Genomic DNA, 21,032 nt, shown 5'->3' on the forward strand with positions numbered 1-21,032 from the left:
ATATATATATATATATACTATGTTAAAGATACCAAGCAATTTTATAAGCTAGGTTTAATCTTTTTTTCCCAAGTAAGCAAACAGACAAGTAAGTCAAGTTTGTGTCTGCACGTAGTGCAAATCTGAGGCAACTCGTGGTAAAGGTGGAGTAAGATCTGATCACTTTCCTTAGTATTTTCCCCTAATGCAAAGCACATCCCCTTGCAGAGATGTATGATGCTATGCATTAAAGGCAAGGGCCACAACCCAGACCGGTTTCGACCTTTATTGAGGTTTCAGACTTGCACTATGTGCAGGCTCAAACTTAACTTACCTGTCTGTTTGCTTACTTGGGAAAAAGGATTAAACCTAGCTTATAAAATTGCTTGGTATCTTTAATATATATATATATATATATATATATATATATATATATATATATATGTATTCCAAGTGCCAACTATGGATCAGAGCACAAGTGTGTGGTCTGATCCATAGTTAGCACTTGGCATAACTTTTAACATTTGTTATTCCATTTCTATATCTCTGATTGATCATTATAAAATATATTTGATTAGGAGATGTGCCATCATAAGATCTCCATGTATACCTTGCTTTTTCTTTTTGTTGATAAAAAGTGTCTGCAATTCTCAATTTATGTTTTAAACAAAACTCAATAAATCTATCACTTCCATGATTTTTTATTCTTTCCTTTCCTATTTTGGCATTCCAGTCTCCCATAATGATTAACACTATGTCTTTTACCCCTCCAATATATTAAATAGATTTTTCTATTTTCTCATACAAACCTACAATTTCTGCATCATCTTCAGATGTGTAAATAAATCTATAAAAAATCATGAGAGGAGTAAATAAATCAATATAACTTATCCATAAAACTGCAAAATCATCCGTGGTTTTGGTTTTGTTTCTTTTAAAACTCTCATACGATTCTTTTAGACTTTCTATTAATATTAATAACTGAATGTAAGAATTTCTTTTATATAAGGAATGCAACACTTTTTTCTAGACTCACTTCTTCCTCTTCCTTTAACTTTCTCTATTTCACTACACACATGTGCTGCTTTTCTAGGCTGATTCAATCCTCTCACATTCCATATACCAAGTTTAATATTTTGATTATATCTTTTATTTCTAACTGTCATGGTTTCTGCAGTAATCCATGTCTCACTTCCAGGATGACAGATCGCCGGACAGTGCTGAGGACCAGTCTGATCACATGATCATAATTAAACATTGGGACTAGTATTGTAACTGGGTCCCAAGAACCAGTTAGTGTCTACAATTAAAGTGGACAGGTACCTGGGTAGACTCCCAATGCTTAGAGTAATAAATTCAGTACTACAGGAAAGATTCGCACCTAGCCCTTGATTACTCTAAGAGTTTTGGAGGTAAAATGAAAGAGTAGAAGAAAGAGAAGTCAATAGGAAGAATAGGGACCAACATATAGATAATAAATAGTAAAGTTTTTCCATTATTTGAAATAAGGTATGGTCAAGCATTAGGTTCCTCAAGGTTGCCATTCCCAAGGAATTAACAGGTGTGTGTGTGCCACTGAGTTCATAACACATCAATTCACACACACACACACACACACACACACACACACACACACACACACACACACACACACACACACACACACACACACATACATATATATCAAAGATTATTATATCCATAACAGCATTATATATAAAAAAATAAATAAGTACATTATTCTATATCCATTTTAAATGAAAACTGATTATAAACAAATGTTACCTTCATAAGTATAGAGAATAGTTTTCTTGAACTGCCAAATTATCTGTGGCGAAGGATAACCAGATGCAGTACATGGTAATGCAACAGAATTACCAGCTATAACTTTCATTTCTACTAGTTCATTTTCAATAACTGGTGGAGCTAGAGAAAACATTAATAATCAGTTTTAAATTTGTTTGATGTTAGAACTGACAGGTTACACACCACACACACACACACACACACACACACAGAGAGAGAGAGAGAGAGAGAGTAATTGCTCAATTAACATGATTAATGTATAGTTATATTGCAATTAAACCATTTTTAATTGCAATATAACCATGATGGAGAATATAAATGATTGCGATAATTAATAATTAAAATAATTAGAAATCTATTACTTATAACAGAAAAGTACACATATGATTGTGGTCTGAAAAGTTCTCGGCTTAACAATAAAAAAACGAATTTATAATTTCAAAATTATTTTTATTTTTCAACATAATCTCCCTTAAGACTAATACATTTATTCCAGAGATGCTCCAGTGTCATTATCCCATTCCTGTAGTGGTTCTCAGTAAGATCTGCAAAATACCCCTCTACAGCTGCAATCACTTCTTGATTAGAAGAAAAACGCTGACCAGTGAGGAAGAGTTTTAGTTTTGGGAAGAGAAGACAGAAGTCAGAGGGAGCCAAATCTGGAGAATAGGGTGGTGTTCCAACAATTCATAGTGCAGATCCCTTAATTTTCCCATTGCCAAAACACTTTAATGGGAAGGTGCATTGTCCTGATAAAAGATGATTTTTTTTATCTGCAAACCAGGCCTTTTCTCACGAAGTTTTTCATCTACTCTGGTTAAGAGATTGGAATAATATTCCCCGGTTATTGTTTTACCCTTTTCAAGATAATTAATAAACAAAATGCCTTTAGCATCCCAAAACACCGATGCCATGACCTTTCCTGCTAATGGAACCAACTCTGTCTTCTTTGGCGCTGAACAACCGGCTTCTGTATACTGTTTTGACTGCTTTTGGATTCTGGTGTGTAATGGTGAATCCAAGTCTCATCCATAGTAATAAATCAATGCATAAGATTAGTTTTATTCTTGTTAAAATGCTCAAAGCACTGTTCAGAGATTTTCATGCGAGTGCATTTTTGATCTGCTGTGAGCAAGCGTGGCACCCATCTTGTGGAAAGTTTTTTCATATGCAATTCTTCATGCAAAATATATCCTACTCGGCATATAAACTCGGCAGCGCATTTCTTAATTGTCCAAAATGAAGGGGAAGAGTGCCCATAAACTTTTATAAACTTTGAATAAATTTCTTTTGACATTAAACCTTCTTTTACGAAGAATTTTATAACCACTAAATACTCAATTTTATCCATTTCAAAGGATGCAGACAACACTTTTGCTTCAGACAGCTGCATAAAACAAACTACTTAATAGAATGACTTGCAATTTCACAGGGATGCTTATGACAGATGTACCAACTTAGAAAAAAAAAAAAATCTTGCCGATAATGTTGCCATCTATTGTCGAGGCCGAGAACTTTTTTTTATGGAGGTTGGGGAAAGGACAAGAGGGCATCCTTGGAAACCGAGAATGAAGGCCGATAAGAAGAGAAGAGGGAGTGAGGGCTAGATTTTTCTCTCAGAGGGTGGTGCGTTATTGGAATGGAGTGCCATTGGATGTTGTGAGTGCAAGGAGTGTGAATGAATTCAAGAATAAGTATGATAGCTGGTGTATGTAATATATGGCCTCCTTCAATGAGTCTGACTCATTGGAGGTCTCTCTTAATAATAATAATAATAGTAATAAAAACTGAATGTTTCTCAGACATATTTCACTGTCTTTATGGGTGAGAGTATCTTCAGAAACAAAAAGACTTCACAAATTTTCAACAACCATTATTTCTATAAATTGAAAAAATACTCGATTGATATTTTTAATCATGCATGTTATTATGTACATCATGCACATTTTTTCTTTACACTCCGTACATATTGCTAGTATAAAAGATAAGTCGAAAATGTTATATACGATTTAATGACTTCCAGATGTGATGAAGTATAAGTCCTTTTTTTTCTATTTAGTGTGCGGTGTAAGAAATGACCACAAAAACTTCTCGAACAATCTGATGAAAGTATTCTCTTCAAAGTAAGCCATGGAGAAAGCTTGTCAATATATCATGTGGTGTTCTGCTATGAGTCCATTTCTTTTTTTCATCACTCTTGTTTTAAGCATTGCCTACATGTTTTTTTTTTTTTTTATATATTTCAAAACTTCTCACAGTTTGACCCATATACACCTTTCTGCAAAAACAAGAAACTTTGTATACCTCAGGATGTTTGCAGAATGGAACGCTATCTTTAGGGGAATGTAGGAAAATTTGTAAGGTGTTAACTAGTGTGATGGCCATTCTGATGTTGACTCATTTTAATAATTGGGTTATTTTTTTTTTGATATATTACCTATGTTGCCGGCACAAGAGAGAGAGAGATGCTGCATATATGAATTAACCAAATGTCATGACATTAGTGACCTCTCTTATGCCAGCAACCATATACAGAGTTTACGCAGCAATGTACAGACAGCGCATGATGTGCCTAATGATACACATGAATAAAATTATCAATGGAGTATGTTCCAATTTATAGAGATAATAACTGTTGGAAACATTTGAGTTTTTTGTTTGTGTTAAATATCTTTCTTTTATATACTGCCAGCTGTACACGTTCAGTCAAACATTTCCTCCAACATTCAGTTTGAATGTCAGAGAACCATTCAGTTTTAATGAATAAAAAGTGTATGAGTCAAACCTGGTTAATCATTCAAAATTGAATGGTTCAGTTAGGATATCGTGTGTTAAGGTTGTTTGCAAGGACAGGAAAATCCAAACTTCATGTGGATTCAAGAAATTAAAGTAATCCAGGAAAGAAGAAAACATATTGAAACTTCCCAGCAAGTAACAGCAGATATGGCCTGAGAAAATACAGAGGAAAAGGTAAGAAAGCTATGTCATTTGTAAAAGATGATAAAGGTCATTTAACCCTTTAACTGCTGACTTTATATTCTGCTAACATTGTCCCATGTGCTGAATTAATTTTGCAAAAAATTTATAAATAAAATCAATTAAAATTCTTACTGAAGTAAAAAGTCCAGACAGCATCATAGATTCTTGATATACACTTGTTCACTCACAAAAAATGGCAATAATAGTGTTTTATAAAATTTGCATAATCAAGGGGTGTCTACTTGATTATGCAAATTACACACATTAATTTATGTAGAATCACCAGGATCTTCTTCATCTGAAGTACACAATTCACTTAACTCGGACAATTCTTCTCCCGACTCATTTGTTGTTAACAATTCATCAATTTGATCATCAGTAAGATAACACAAATATTTACTGGTAGATGCCATATTGTGACATCCCGGAAATCCCCGCAGTCACATGGAGTATGCATCGTGCTGCATAATAATAATATGCAGCACGATGAGTCTTCGGACTCCTCCGAGGAGTCCGAAGACTCATCGCAGGAGGACACCTACTGTATCTCAGTCTCCACCCGAACCTCTACTACCAATCATCCACATTAAAGCCATCTACTACCCTCCACCACAGCTAGTATTTTTCTGTCTGTAAATGGTGCGTGTTCTGAAGGGCCGATTTGTCTGTAGGCAGGCTGAAAAACCTGAGTTTCTGGGAGAAAAAACCCTGCTAACCTCCGTTCGAGATTGGCTAACTCACTTTCGATTGAAAAAGTCCATATATAAAGATTCCTCCCATCACGATGAGAATCAAACTCAGGCCTTTTCCAATTGAAGGGTGCAATCTATAGTCATTCTTCCAATTGCACTACGCAGGTGCTTAATGTGATTAATTGCATCAGTTCAAATTTTTCTCTTTAGATGTCATACAAGGACAGAAGCCTAAGTTAAATAAACTTCAATTGGTTGGCAATAGATGGCGGAACCTACTCGCGAAGTTTGAATATCTTATGACGATTCTTTCCATACTAAAAAATTGTCTGAATATGGGAGGCGAGCCAACCGTTCAAATCAACTTAACTCGATCGTAGCAAGGTCGCCATTTTTTCACCGCTCGAATTAACTCGACTGTAGCAATTAAAGACTAACAAGAATATAAAAAATAAGTGCCTTTGAACTGTAAGAAAGGAAGAACATTGCATCCTTTGATTAGAAAAGATCTGAGTTCAATTCTCATCAGGAAGAGGAATTTTTATACGGACTTTTTCAACTGAAGATAAGTTTAACTCAAACAGAGATAGCAGGATTTTTTTCTGAAGGAATCCTGAATTGTTCTTTCTACTCAACTGGAAAATATATTATATAATATTTATTAATTTACATACAGAAATACTATTAGTGAGCAGTACATGGAACTGTGTGTAAATGGAGAATATAGTAGTGTAGATGGCAAGTTGTGTGAAGTAGAATACCCTCCTGTGATGAGTTCAGGACTCATCACAGGAGGATAATGCGATATTATTATTATTAGTGATAATAATAATAATAATAATAATAATAATAACACTATCATAAAGGTGATTACTACTAAATATCTTAAGGAATTTACAACGTATACTGGAATATAAATTAAAATAAACTTTAATATATACTTCCTATATTTTGGCAATGTCATGTTGCCATCTTCATGGGAACATAACATTAAGACGTGCACACAGGCACTAAAAACAGCAAATGAGGTCGAAGCGAGGAAACTACTGTTTTTCTTAAAGTCCTGATGGCCTTGCCACCTAGCAAGCTATATTAGGTATTCTTGGCCATTGTGTTGAAGTTTTCAAGATCTACACTACATCTTCCAAATTTTGGACAGTCTCATGCATCCAAATTTGTTGAGGTTTGGCATGTTTCTTAGGGCTGAGGCTAATTCTATGAATAGTCTTTCAAATTTATACTTGCTATGGTGTATTACTGTGGCTTTCTTCCACCGTATTCTGTGGCGTGTATCCAGAGCATGGTCTGCAAGCCCAGAATGGCTGTACTGGTGAAACCGGATGTAGTTCTCGCGTTCCGAAATTCTGATATTCGCTGTCCTGCCTGTTTGGCCAAAGTAGGACAGCTTACAGCTGCAAGGGACCAAGTATACACCAGGTAGATATAGGGAAAGTGGTTAGTCTTTAGTGGAGCGGATAAGGGATGCCAATTTTCTATATGGTTTGTAACAAGAGGTCAGGTCATGTTTATTCAGGATTTTGGTAATTTTTTCTGAGGTGTCCCAGATGTAGGGAAAGGTGATGGATTTAGAATAATCTTTTTTGTGAAGGGGTACTGGTGAAACCGGATGTAGTCCTTGTGATCCGAAATTCTGATATTCGCTGTCCTGCCTGTTTGGCCAAAGTAGGACAGCTTACGGCTGCAAGGGACCTGGTATACACCAGGTAGGTCTAGTGGAAGTGGTTGGTCTTTAGTTGAGCAGATAAGGGATGCCAATTTTCTATATGGTCAGTAACAAGAGGTCAGGTCATGTTTATTCAGGATTTTGGTAATTTTTTCCAAGGTCCCCCCGGATGTAAGGAATGGTGATGGATTTAGAATAAGCTTTTTTTTTTTTTTGTGAAGGGGGAGGAGGGGGGTTGTGGTTTACTGGTTTTAGTATTTTTTGGGGGAGTTGTAGTCATTGGCTGAGAAAGTGTTAAGGATGTGATTTAGTTCAGTGGTTAGGGCATTATCATTTGAACAGATTAGTTTAGTCCTGTTGTATAGTGTTTTCACCACTCCATATTGTTGTGAGGGGGGATTGTTGGTGAATGTATCTGCCTGTATGGGTGGGTTTTCTATACACTGAGAAAACCAAGGTTCCATCTAGCTGGCGGGTGACTAGTGTGTCTAGGAAAGGGAGGCTGTTTTTCTCTCTTTTTCCAGGGTGAACTTGATTCTGGGGTGTTGGTTGTTTAAGTGTGTTAAGAAGGAGAGGAGTGTATCAGAGCCATGTGGCCAAATAGCGAACACATCATCAACGTAACGAAGTCATATGGTAGGTTTTTTGGGGGCAGAGTTTAAGGCTTTCTCTTCAAAAGTCTCCATAAAGAAGTTGGCCAAGGGTGGGGAGAGTGGTGAACCCATGGCTGTCCCCTCTATTTGTTTGTAGAATTTTCCCTGACCAATTGAAATAGCCTCAGTTCATTGTGAACTGAAATAGGATTGAGATATTGGGGGGAAATTTGGCTTGGATGAGCTCTAAGGTTTCCTTGAGTGGGACATTTGTGAACACGGAGGAGACGTCAAAACTGACCATTATGTCACAATGTTGGAGTGTAAGGTTCTCTACACTGGCTTTGAAGTGGGCTGAGTTTTTTATGTGTGATGGTGTGTTGCCAGTGTGTGAGCACTTTGGATAAATGTTTGGCTAATTTGTACATGGGGGAATCAATGCCATCCACTATGGGACGTAACGGCACATTTTGTTTATGTATTTCTGGGAGCCGATATATATATATGGGGGAGTCTAGAGTTAAAAGGTTTTCATTTGTTAGTAACTTCAACAGGCCAAGAAGTGACCATCTTAAGGAGCCTATGGAGTTTTATAATTTGTGAGTTGGTGGGATTGTATTTTTTGTGGGATTGCTACGAAAACAAATTACCGGCATGCCTGTTCTCCTAGCTGATGCAAACAAAGCTATTCGGGCACTAGCTGAAGAGCTTTCCAACATGCTGAATCACAAACACTTTGGTCAATTCGGCATATAAAGAATTTGAGAAAATACGGATTTCACATATCAAGAAATTTGATAATTTAAAAAAGAACTCTACCTCTGAACAAAAACTACCACTCAACACAGTAGTCAACCTTTCTTCCATTATTTTGAAGCCTGAACCACAATTTTGCCATTGCTCCTAGAAAAATACTGGGCGAAGAAATTATGATCCAGATTGAACACAGCATCTGCCACCTTCCAAACCACATCACCAACAATATTAGACTGGATGTAGCCTGTGTTGTCACCAAAGTAAGACCATCAAAAACCAACATATCCAATAGTGAATATAAAGTTCTACAGAAAATGAAGAAAAACAAAGAAATAGTAATCACCAAAGCAGATAAGGGGAACGTCACTGTGGTGATCAACTATACTGACTACACAGGTAAGCTTAAAGCTTTATTATCAGATCGGGCTACTTACTGCCCCATTGAATACAATCCCACCAACTCACAAATTAGAAAACTCCATAGGCTCCTTAAGAAGGTCACTTCTTGGCCTGTGGAAGTTACTAACAAATTAAAACCTTTTAACTCTAGACTCCCCCCGTATATATGGGCTCCCAAAAATACATAAACAAAATGTGCCATTACGTCCCATAGTGGATGGCATTGATTCCCCCATGTACAAATTAGCCAAACATTTAGCCAAAGTGCTCACACACTATACTGGCAACAAACCATCACATATAAAAAACTCAGCCAACTTCAAAGCCAGTGTAGAAAAACCTTACACTCCATCATACTGACATAATGGTCAGTTTTGACGTCTCCTCCTTATTCACAAATGTCCCACTCACGGAAACCTTAGAGCTCATCCAAGCCAAATTTCCCCCCGAAATCTCAACCCTATTTCAGTTCACAATGAACTCAGGCTATTTCGTTTGGCAGGGAAAATTCTATAAACAGATAGAGGGGTCAGCCATGGGTTCATCACTCTCCCCACCCTTCGCCAACTTCTATATGGAGACTTTTGAAGAGAAAGCCTTAAACTCTGCCCACAAAAACCTACCATATGGCTTCGTTACGTTGATGATGTGTTCGCTATTTGGCCACATGGCTCTGATACACTCCTCTCCTTCTTAACACACTTAAACAACCAACACCCCAGATTCAAGTTCACCCTGGAAAAAGAGGAAAAAAACAGCCTGTCTTTCCTAGATACACTAGTCATCTACCAGCCTGACGGAACCTTGGTTTTCTCAATTTATAGAAAACCCACCCATACAGGGAGATACATTCACCAACAATCCACCCCCTTCACAACAATATGGAGTTATTAAGACACTATACAACAGGGCTAAACTAATTTGTTCAAATGACAATGCCCTAACCACTAAATTAAATGACATCCTTAATACTTTCTAAGCCAATGGCTACAACCACCCAAAAAATACTAAAACCAGTAAACCACAGCCCTCGCCTCCATGCCTTCACAAAAAAAATTACTCGAAATCCATCACCATTCCCTACATCCAGGGCACCTCAGAAAAAATTGTTACAGACCATATAGAAAATTGGCATCCCTTATCTGCTCCACTAAAGACTAACCACTTCCCCAAGACCTACCTGGTGTATACCAATTCCCTTGCAGCTGTAAGCTGTCCTACTTTGGCCAAACAGGCAGGACAGCGAATATCAGAATTTCGGAACACAAGGACTACATCCAGTTTCACCAGTACAGCCATTCTGGGCTTGCAGACCATGCTCTGGATACACGGCACAGAATACGGTGGAAGAAAGTCACAGTAATACACCACAGCAAGTATAAATTTGAAAGACTATTCATAGAATTAGCCTCAGCCCTAAGAAACATGCCAAACCTTAACAAATTTGGATGCATGAGACTGTCCAAAATTTAGAAGATGTAGTGTAGATCTTGAAAACTTCAACACAATGGCCAAGAATACCTAATATAGTCTGCTAGGGAACACCATCAGGACTTTAGGAAAAACAGTAGTTTCCTCACTTCGACCTCATTTGCTGTTTTTAGTGCCTGTGTCTTAATCTTATGTTCCCATGAAGATGGCAACGTGACGTTGCCAAAATATAGGAAGTATATATTAAAGTTTATTTTAATTTATATTCCAGTACATGTTGTGGATTCCTTAAGTTATTTAGTAATCATGTGCAACCAATGTATAAGCCTTTGTATGAGAATCATAAAGGTGGCAAAATGTTCTGGACACGGTCGAAAAAGTTTAGAAGTGGTGGAAACAGTACTGTAAAAGGAAAGGAGATGATCAAGGTGTCACCAAAATTAAAGATATTCTAGACATCTGGAGTAATTTGAAAGATTATTAAATGAAACTGGAACTGAGAGAAAACAGTGGATGACAGTATGCAAATGCAAATCAAGGAAACTATGGGTGTTAGAGAATGCAGTCAAGTATATCAGCCACCCACAGCACAAATGAATACGAATACAGAAATAATTATGTGGTGCTGAATGTACTTGTCAAATTTAAATCTGAAATGCTTAGAAAATTTATATCATGCAACATTAATTGCAGGTCCAAGTGGATAATAAAATGTTTGTGTTGTGTTGTGTTGTGAATGGCAGATACACCAGAAATAAAGGGAGAGTAGTTTTTTCATTGATCAGCTTGACGTGGACAAAAGATCAGCATCACTGAAACTTTGATTGACAAAAGATTATATGCTTTCATAAAGATGAGTTTAGGAAAAATTGATTCTGAAGACGATGATTCTTTTGATGCTTTCTATTCTGAGATAGAGGCTAATAGCAAACATACTTTTTAAATATAGAAGTGTCTATGGTTTAGCAGTTCTTTAGATAATTTTTAGTACTGAGACCATATTTCTAAACATATAACAGGTTTAATAAAATAAACAACATAACCCAACAAGTTTTGTAAATCTGACTTATATCATCAGGGATACCCAAAACTTGTTGGGTTATTATAATCGCTGAACTTTATATATATAGTTTCTACTATATTTGGCATGAAACTCTTTGAGTTTCTTATTCGGCTAAGAAACGATATGGGATGTAATATCCCTTAACTTAAACAAAACTTGTTGGGTTATGTTGTTTATTACACACTAAAATTAATGAGACATTATCAGAACATATCAAGTGACCAGGAAAAAAATCATTATGTTAATTACTCCATACATGTTGAAACAACACCAGCTGTTGCTGTTGTTCTGTGGAATGATGTGTGTCATATCCAAAGTCCATGGCTGTTAGATTTTTGGTGAAAGCAGATGAAACTTGGTGTTGGATTTAAGCCAGTGTTTCTCAAAGTGTGGTACGCATACCCCCAGGGGTATGTGGCAATTTTTGGCTATGCATAATTAAAGGAGTCATTATATAAGGCTTTGATTAGGCCACATATGGACTATTGTGCCCAGATTTGGTCACCGGGTTTTCAGAAGGATGAAGAGACGTTGGAAAGAGTCCAAAGGCAACTTACTAAGGTAGTTTCTGACCTCTGGAATGTTGAATATGAGGAAAGATTGAGAAGATGTAAATTGCAGAGTTTGGTGGAGAGGAGGAAAAGGGGAGATATGATAGAGACCTAAAGTTGATAAGGGGTTGTTATAAGATCAATGGTGGAGAAGTTCTATAGAGAATAGTGGGAGATCAGGGAAACTGTATAAAGAGGGTGTGAGTAGGGGAGTGAGAGGCAGGTTTTTATTGTGCAGAGTTGTGAATGATTGGAATGCCTTGCCTGAGAGTGTGGTATCTGCAAGGAGTTTGAGTGTGTTTAAAACATGGTATGATGGGATGTGTGTGTGTGTGTGTGTGTGTGTGATAAAAGGACCTCCCAGATGAGTCTTTGACTCCATGAGATCTTGGGGTAATAATAATAATAATAATTATATTTTTCAACAAACAGTGCAATTAGAGACAACTGGGATAAAACGGCACTAACTAATGAATCACATCCCCTCTCCAACAGAAATTGCTGTATAGACCACGCAAAACCATATGTTGCCAGTGGAACATATGGTTTTGCTTGACACCACCCCCCGTCGTTAACGTGTTAAAACTAAGAAATATATAGTGAATGTGTTTCAGATATTATGGATTTTGGTTAAAGGGAATTAGCATTTCAACTCAACTGTTGAAATGCTAATTTGTCTTTGGTTCACTCAATCTTTTGTTAATACTGCACCAGTCATATGCAGTTCTTCGCTGCTCTACGTGTCTCAAGTCTTGTAAATTACTGGTAATTTTTGCTTGAAATAATGGGAAAGAAGATGACGCTATTTGGGTAGATGACTTTGATGATGCAAACAAAGAAACTGTTCTCTATGCCAAAAGTAGTGATAGCAAGTAGGAGCTTCTTGGTAAGTCGCACCATTTTCAGTTTTTTTCTGGAAACTTTAGTTTCCCAAAATTCCCACACGTATCTCACAACACAATTTTTTAGCTTTAATTTTGGGAAAAAAGTAGAGTTATATTCGAGTAAATACAGTATTTTTTTTAGCTTTCAAATTCTTACGTATGAATCATTGGTTAAAGATTGTAAAACCCCCAAAAGAGAGCAATATAGCAAATACAAGTAGCTGTAAGCAACAAGAAAACGTTGATATTGCATCTGGATCAAATGAAATTGATAAGAGTGTGTTGTCTGACATCTCTAGAGAACCAAAATTTAAAAATAAATCATATTTTTTGTTTACATGAACATATCAATTCAAATAAAATAGATATTTAATTTTAATTAATATTTTAATTTTTAATTAATTTATTAATTTTTAATGAATTTATTAATTTTAATGAATTTATTAACTAATTTTTTTTTACATTAATTAATTATTGGGTACTTGGTAATGAAAATTTAAGAAGGGGGTATGTGGATATCTGAAGTGTGAGGAAACACTGGATTAAGCTTTGGTTTTAATTACATTGTGTGGAGATCTGAATATTTTTGAGGCTTTTTAAATTTACTTGTAAAACAATTATGATCAATATATGGCATTTCTGTTTCTTGACAAGCTACTTTGCAGCCTGTGTTTGTTGTATGAAAGGCTAATCCTGATTTATGCTGGCTACTTTTTTTTTTTTAAAGTATTTTGGATGTTCAGAAATGCAAATCTCCCCAGACCTTCCCATCTGGAATACATAGCAAATGTCACAAGAGCAGTGCATTTTGTAAACTCCTGGTTTCTTATGGTACAATGTGGAGGATTTGGTGGTTTATATATTGGCATAAAAGTCACTTTAATATTGTAATCATGAAGCAATGGTACAATTTTGTCTGTAACATCTTGATGTAAATTAACAGTTGCATTCTAGAAATCTTGTTTATATAAAAGAGCTACTGGAGGTGTATTAAGAATTTTATTGATTGTATTCGGTTCATATCTACTGAGGGCAAGAGCATTCATCGCAGTTCTTCACTCCATTTTTAGACATACTGGAAATGTTGTACACTCTATCTCATAATATCTTAATCATGCTTATCTTTTGCAATGGATGGTGATGTAAAGTGGCATATAAAAATCTTCCGGATGCAGTAATTTTTCTGTATACTATATAGAAATGTTAATTTTTTGTGATCCTCCAGTTCAAGAGTGAATTTTATGTTTGGATGCTGTTCAGATAATCTTTAAATTGAGTTAAAATATCCATTATTCCTGACCAAAGAACAAAAATGACATTCAAATAAAGTAACCAAGAGTTTTTTTTTTTTTTTTGGTACTACTATTCAACAGAGTTCTTTTCGAAATTCTCCATAAAGAGATTTGCTAGGGCTGGTGATAGGAGGGGAGAACCCATGGCAAGTCCTTCTGTTTGTTCCTAACATTTATTGAGAACAAAGTTAGTTCGAAGGTTTTGAAATTTGACACATGAAAAAGAAAATTGACGAGATTAAGATACAATGTAGCCTTTCTGTACTGGATAACCTGAACTCAAATAATAAGTTTAAATATGTGATTTATCCAACTCTCCGTTATGTCCCGCCGCTTTCTAGAAGTGTGCAAGTTCTGTTTTCTTATCCAGATGTCACTGCGAGCAATCCTTTGTAAACCTCTGAACCCCATTAACAGGAGACACATTAACAGAACAAAGTCCATGCGGTTAGCCTAGTGGTTATGTGCTTCGCAACCATATGCCTGGGGAAGGAGTGTCCTGGGTTCGATTCCCGTCGCTGATGTGAGGAGCTTAAGGATCTTCCTCAGCCATAGCCAAGTTAGTCAGTCTTGGGCATGGACAGCAGGGTTTTTTCCCCAGTTTATCTGGGGGTTTTCATCCCACAAGCAGGCAAACCGACCCCGTGAACACACGGATCTACAGCCATAAATACTTATCCCCCCCCCATGCGGAGGCTCAACTCACCCCAATAGGGACAGGGGAGAAAAGGGAGGAAACCCCATATGAATAAATAAATAAATAAATTGGGAACAAACAGAAATATGAAGAAAATGCTTTCCATGCGCAGTTTTGGAAAAAAAAGTTTTTGAAGAAGATCAACAGTGTTATTCCTAAGAATATTGGTGACCAGACTGACAACATCTAAACTAGCTAGGATGTCTGAAGGTTCTATATTTAAATCCTTTACCCTTTTAATGAAATGTATGCTATTTTTCACATATGATTCTTTCTTTCCTTTATGTGGGGCTACCACACAAACTTGACGAGTAGCTGTCAAATTTGAGGTCAAGGAATCTTCTCTCATCTATAATGGGATATAGGTGCTCAATAGATTCTTCTGGTGAATTAAGTAACTTTTTGATCAAGTCATTAGTTTCATTGTGAACCTCCGTAGCAAGCCCTTTGGTCAGAAAGAACTGGGTTCGATTCCCATCTATGATGCGAGTAACTTTTATCAGGTCTTTTCAACTAAAGGTGAGTTAGCAAGTTTCATATGGAGGTGGAGAGTCTCTCCCCCCCAAAGAAACTCAAGTTTTTCATCCTTCAAAACAGGCAAACTGGATCTGCGAACACATACACACACACACACACCTACAGTCATAAATACTTAGGGCAAAGAAGTCAATGGGAAACCGCCTTGTTTCATAATCATTATTCCCTAGCAAAATAGCATATTGCTACCCAACCAGTTATAAGTGTGAGGATTAAACAATATTAGTTTTATTATGATTAAGTCATGGGATTTCAGTTTAAGATTGTATAGGCGTAATCTTCTAGTAGGATGTTCATTTTTCTTATGCATTCATCTAAGTTCATTACCACTATTGTATTTGTGTACAATGTTTTATTTCATCATAATTCCTTCAGAGCTGTTAATTCTAATTTCAGGAATATTTCTAGGTCATAATTTAGTTTTGAGTAATATAGCTAAAGTTTGAATATGGATGAGGTCTGAAGAATCTCTTGGGAATGGGACATTCCCTTCTCAATGTGCACTATAATGTCCACTTTTGGGAATGTTCTCTGGGGATAAGGCAAAATTAAAATCTCTTCCTAAATGATTCATTTTGATGTGAGATAAGACTTTAGAAGAAAGATCATTATCTATTCCCAATAGAAAGAAATATAATTTCATTAAAATATGCAAAAATGCAATAGCAGTAATGAACGCAGATGAATGCATCAGAAAAATGAACCCTACTAGAAGATTCCAACATCTACACATCCTGGGATTCCATGACATATTCGTAATAAAACTAATAACTAAATCAAAAAATTACTTAATTTGCCAGAAGAATTTTAAAATTTCTACCATGAAACTTCCTTCAATCCCAAAGATTTATGGAGTATCAAACATCCACAAACAGGATATTCCTGCTGTAGATGGCAGAGATTCCCTAACCTCAAATGTGGCAAAGTAGCTGTGTACATAGAAAAGACAAAATCCTATATCAAAAATCCACAAATAGGATATTCCTATTATAGATGGCAGAGATTCCCTGACCTCAAACATGATGAAGTAGCTGTCAAACCTAGTAGCTCCACACACAAAAAAGACAGAATCGTATATGAAGAATAGCTTGCATTTCATTGAAAGGGCAAAGGATTTAAATATAGAAAGTTCGGACATTCTAGCAGGTTAGATGTGAGTCTGAAGTTAGATTACTGTGTCATCTCAATGTTCCTAGGGATGACACGGTGAATCTTCAAAATCTTTTTTTCCCGCCAGACACAGTCAGACTATTAAAACACTGTACGGACAACATTTCATTCATATTTTGAGATAAATATTGGTAACAAACAGAAGAGCTTGCCATGGGTTCTTCCCCTCCCGCCTTAGCAAATCTCTTTATGGAGAATTTTGAAAAGAATAGTGTTAAATATTAGTACTTTTAACCAAACTCTTGGTTAAGTTATATGGATGCCATTTTTGTTGTTTGGTCAGGAACAATGGATGACTTAACTCAGTTTAAAGATTATCTGAAGAGTTTGCAACCAAACATAAAATCTACTCTTGAACTAGAAGGATCACAAAAAATTATAATTTCTTGACATTCTTCTCAAAGTAAATGACAAAAAAAAAATATTGATCCTTTCAGTATACAGAAACAACAAAAACAATACTGCAACTGAAAGACTTTTACATGCCACTTCACACTGCCATCCATTACAGAAGATAGACATAATTAAAACTTTATGAGATTAAGCCGATAACATTTCCAGCAGGGTAGGGAAAAAAAGAAAAAAAAAACATAGCGGAGAACTGCACTACCCGAGACATACTCTTTCCCTCAGTGGGCAAGAATGCTTAATATACCTCCTTTACATAAACAAGATTTCAATCTTGTTGGATCTTTTCCTGGTTTTGGGATAGCAATGACAATTGAAATATGCCAAGAATTTGGAAACTCTTCCTCTGCAAATATTCTATTGAATAATAATAAGAGAAGGAGATCCATAGAAGATGATGGTAGATGTTTTATCATTTCATAATGGATGTCATCAGGCCCGTAGGGCCTGATGACAGTAGGAGAGCTCTTTTTTTGTTCCTCCTTAACAAATGGCTGATTGTATGGCTCAAGAACATTGGTAGAAAAATTTAGACTTCGTTTCTCTTGTTGTTCTTTCAGAGTTAAGAATTCAGAAGAATATGAAGCTGTTGCTGAGATTCTAGCAAAATTTTCTTCCAAAGTGTCTGCAATGGTTTTGGGATCAGCAATAACACTTCAATAACAATAACATTATGGTCTAAGATAGACAAACAATGTGTTTTATATCTGCCTTTCATTTTCCAGATTTTATCCCATACAAATTTTTGACTGGTCATTTGATTAATTGATGTAGTAAATTGGATGCATGATTGTTTTTGATTCTGACATCTCACATAGCATGCTTTGGCTCGAGCACATTTGAAAGCTATAAGGTTTGATGTGGTGGGATATCTACGAAATATATCCCATGCTCTGTGTAGGTCTTTTTTTGGCAGTCTGACATTCTGGGTTCCACCATGATTTTGGATAGAGTAGAAATCGAGATGATGTTTTCGTGATGTTGCTGCCTGCATAATGCACTCTGTTATACACTTTACTGCTTCACTGATAGATGTTTGACAGATGATATTAGCATTAAATTTTGCAAGATGAGAAAAAGTGTTTGTCAGCCTGGTCCATTTTACACATAGGTATCTGTGTGGGTGAACATGATTCTGTGAAGACATTGTGCAAGGAACAGGAAAGTGGTCACTTCCACATACGTTTTCTTCAATGTCCCACATAAGCAGTGGAAGAATGGAAAGGGAGCAGAATCCCATGGAGAAGTGAATTGCTAATGCTCATGGAGGAGTAGCTATCCTAGTGGGCAGTCATATTCCTTTCCATCATGTCCAACTTAATACTTCTCTGGAAGCAGTAGCAATTCGCTTCACCATGGGCTTCTGTTCCCTTTCCATTCTTCCACTGTTTTCACATTGGAGGACCATCTCCAGTTCTGTCCTTGTGTACAACAGTGAAATTCCTGAAGGTGGTCCTCATTGGGTCTTAAGTACATTTCTTGTAGACAGAAACAGAAAGGTTTGTGTTTCTGCAACAAAATCTTGATATCATTGACATTCTGGTGAAATGCACAACAGTTCTTCCATTGTAAAAATTTTCCTATTGTTTTGATTTTATAGACTTGTCTGGTTTTCAGGAGGCTGAGGGCTTACTTTTTTCATATTTATATTATCAATTGTTTGGGGGAAGTATGGACGGCCAGTATCCATTTCTTCCTCTGGTAGGGACTTCAATACGGCTGATGTGTTAGGGTCAGTTGGTAGGTTTAGTTTATTTTCAGTGGGTACCCATGTATCCATTTTTTCTGTTGGAATGGCTGGTGGTTTATCTTTAAGTGATATCTTTGTCATAATTTTTTTGATAAGTGGGTTTTCGTCGAGTGGGATCATTTTTGGAGCTGTCTCTGGAGTAAAGCCATAGGTCATGTGATCAGATGGTGGAACAGACATACAAGTTTGAGTTGCTGTTGGTACCTTCTTAATTGTTACCTTCTCAGCATAAGAGGATCTCAAAGCAGGTGTGATAGTAGCTAGTTTTCTTTTTGCATCCTGATATGTTATGTTTTGCTCTGTTTTCATTTTTTGTATTTCTTTTTCTTCTTTCAATTTCTGACATGCACTGGATGATCTCCCTGACAGGTGACAAATTTAGCTTTTTTTTTTGCACAGTAAGATTTATTATCATGTTCTTTACTACCGCATCGGGCACATGTAGTAGAACCATGTAAGTGAGTGGAACAGTTGGCCTGTTGAACTGGCGAGGTGCGAATGAGTTTAATGACTACTGATGTGAATAATTATGTATGACCTCCCTCAATGAGTCCTTGACTCCCTGGAGGTCTCAGATAATAATAATAATGCATATATACTTACATGCACACATACACAAGCATGCACATCAAGTGGCAAAATTGTTAGTTTAGTACTATATATTTTAAGAAATGGCAATAATCAATTTTGAGAAAATGATTATGATATTAGCATCATTTAATGATGCAAAAATTAAAAATAAAAAACAAACAAAAAAAAAGCATACTGACTAATTAATAGTGAATGTCCTATATATATATATATATATATATTAATTACCATATGGGTCCAACTCATAAGTTTTACTGGCTGAACCTGCTTCATTCGTGGCCACACATGTGTAATTTGCTGCATCATGATGTCTAACGGTATGAAGAATAAGTGAGCCTTGAGGAGATATTTGGTAACCAATGCTTGCTGTTGACAATGCAATATTATTCTTTAACCATACAATTTGTGGTTTAGGTAAACCATCAGCATGACAGGAAATAGAAGTAGTTTCACCAATAATGGGATGTAGCTTGAGTATGCCATGACGAATTGAAGGAGGTTCTAAAAATACATTGAAATATAAAATCTTTTCTGTATAATGAATTCAATGAGATTAATAAACTTTAAAGTAACGAAGGAATTATTGCCATCAGACAAGTCATGAAAATGTTTTTCTTAAGAAAATTAAAATAATAATAATAATAAAAACAACTAAGTTCAATGTTTTAAAATATAATGGTCAGATAAAGTTATCTATTTATTAGACATGAATAGACATTAGACAGGAATAGCATATAATGTAGATAATAGCAATTCCACTGAGTCTGCCTCCCACTGACGAGACCTCAATAAAGATTGAAACTGGTCTGGGTAGTGGCCCTTCCCTTAATGCATAGCAGTATACATGTCCGCAAGGAGATGTGCTTTGCATTATGGGAGATACTGAGACAAGGAGTGATGAGAGCTTGGTCCACCTTTGCTCAAAGTTGCCTGGTGTTGCACTACCCTTACCTCAGTCCTGAAGATATTTTCAGGCACAAACTTTGTTTGCTTACACTTGGATAAAGGATTAAACTAAATTTATTATTATCCAATGAAATGAATTTGACCAATGATAATTTGATGCAATTAACTATTCAATTCTCGTTAGTGGCATAGATGGCCAAGTGAAGACTATTTCTGCTTTACTTAACAACAGGTTGAGTTTAAATCGCTCTGGAATAAGATGTCAGCAAAGTTTTAGGTAGCAGATAACTTCACTGTCTGGCCAAAGCAACTAAGTCTATGATGCTAATATTATGCCTATAAACTGCTACTGTCATTATACTTAATGGTCTCAGCATCCACAGTTCAGTCAGTATCAAAAATTAGTTTTATCTGGAAAGACCTAAAATTATAAGTATATATAATTTTAGGTCTTTCCATTATAAGTATTTTCTCAACTAAAGCTGAGTAGACTTTTCCACCTCTCCATATGAGAGATGTGATAATCTTACTGCCTCTCAAATTTTTCCTCTAAGAAAATTTGGATTTTTCATTTCACAAAACGGGCAAACTGGTTGGACGAACACCTGCAATTTATAGGGATAATATTAGCATCATAGACTTAGTTGCTTTGGCCATACTTCTCAATAACAACAACAATGTAATGGTTGCAAAAACATTATTGAATAACAATAAGGCATCTGGAGCGATTGCTGTTCTGAACAAGTCAGTGTCCCAGGGAGGATGGTAGAAGGGGTGGCCTCTTGTGGGAATGGGTACTTGGGAGAAGGGAGACGACATCAGCTAACACTGAGCGCAGTGGAGTCTAGAGAAGATAATGCTGGG

The 21,032-nt window shown here is 36.2% G+C and overlaps 1 protein-coding gene across 1 annotated transcript in view; it reads right to left on the reverse strand.

Annotated features, from left to right (window-relative positions):
• The window catches only part of LOC150104032 (hemicentin-1-like), a 792,930-nt gene that overhangs the window by 700,098 nt on the left and 71,800 nt on the right, over positions 1 to 21,032 (reverse strand). Inside the window, exons 6-7 of the mRNA XM_090396385.1 lie at positions 19,491 to 19,763; positions 1,765 to 1,905 (exon numbers count right to left, since the gene is read on the reverse strand). Coding sequence (XP_090252511.1) covers positions 1,765 to 1,905; positions 19,491 to 19,763 — 414 coding nt within the window. The remainder of the gene's footprint in view (positions 1 to 1,764; positions 1,906 to 19,490; positions 19,764 to 21,032) is intronic.

The sequence above is a fragment of the Typopeltis vanoorti genome, chromosome 8, assembly GCF_054136105.1.
Source record: "Typopeltis vanoorti isolate ZY-2024b chromosome 8, IOZ_Tvanoo_1.0, whole genome shotgun sequence".
Classification (NCBI taxonomy): domain Eukaryota; kingdom Metazoa; phylum Arthropoda; class Arachnida; order Uropygi; family Thelyphonidae; genus Typopeltis; species Typopeltis vanoorti.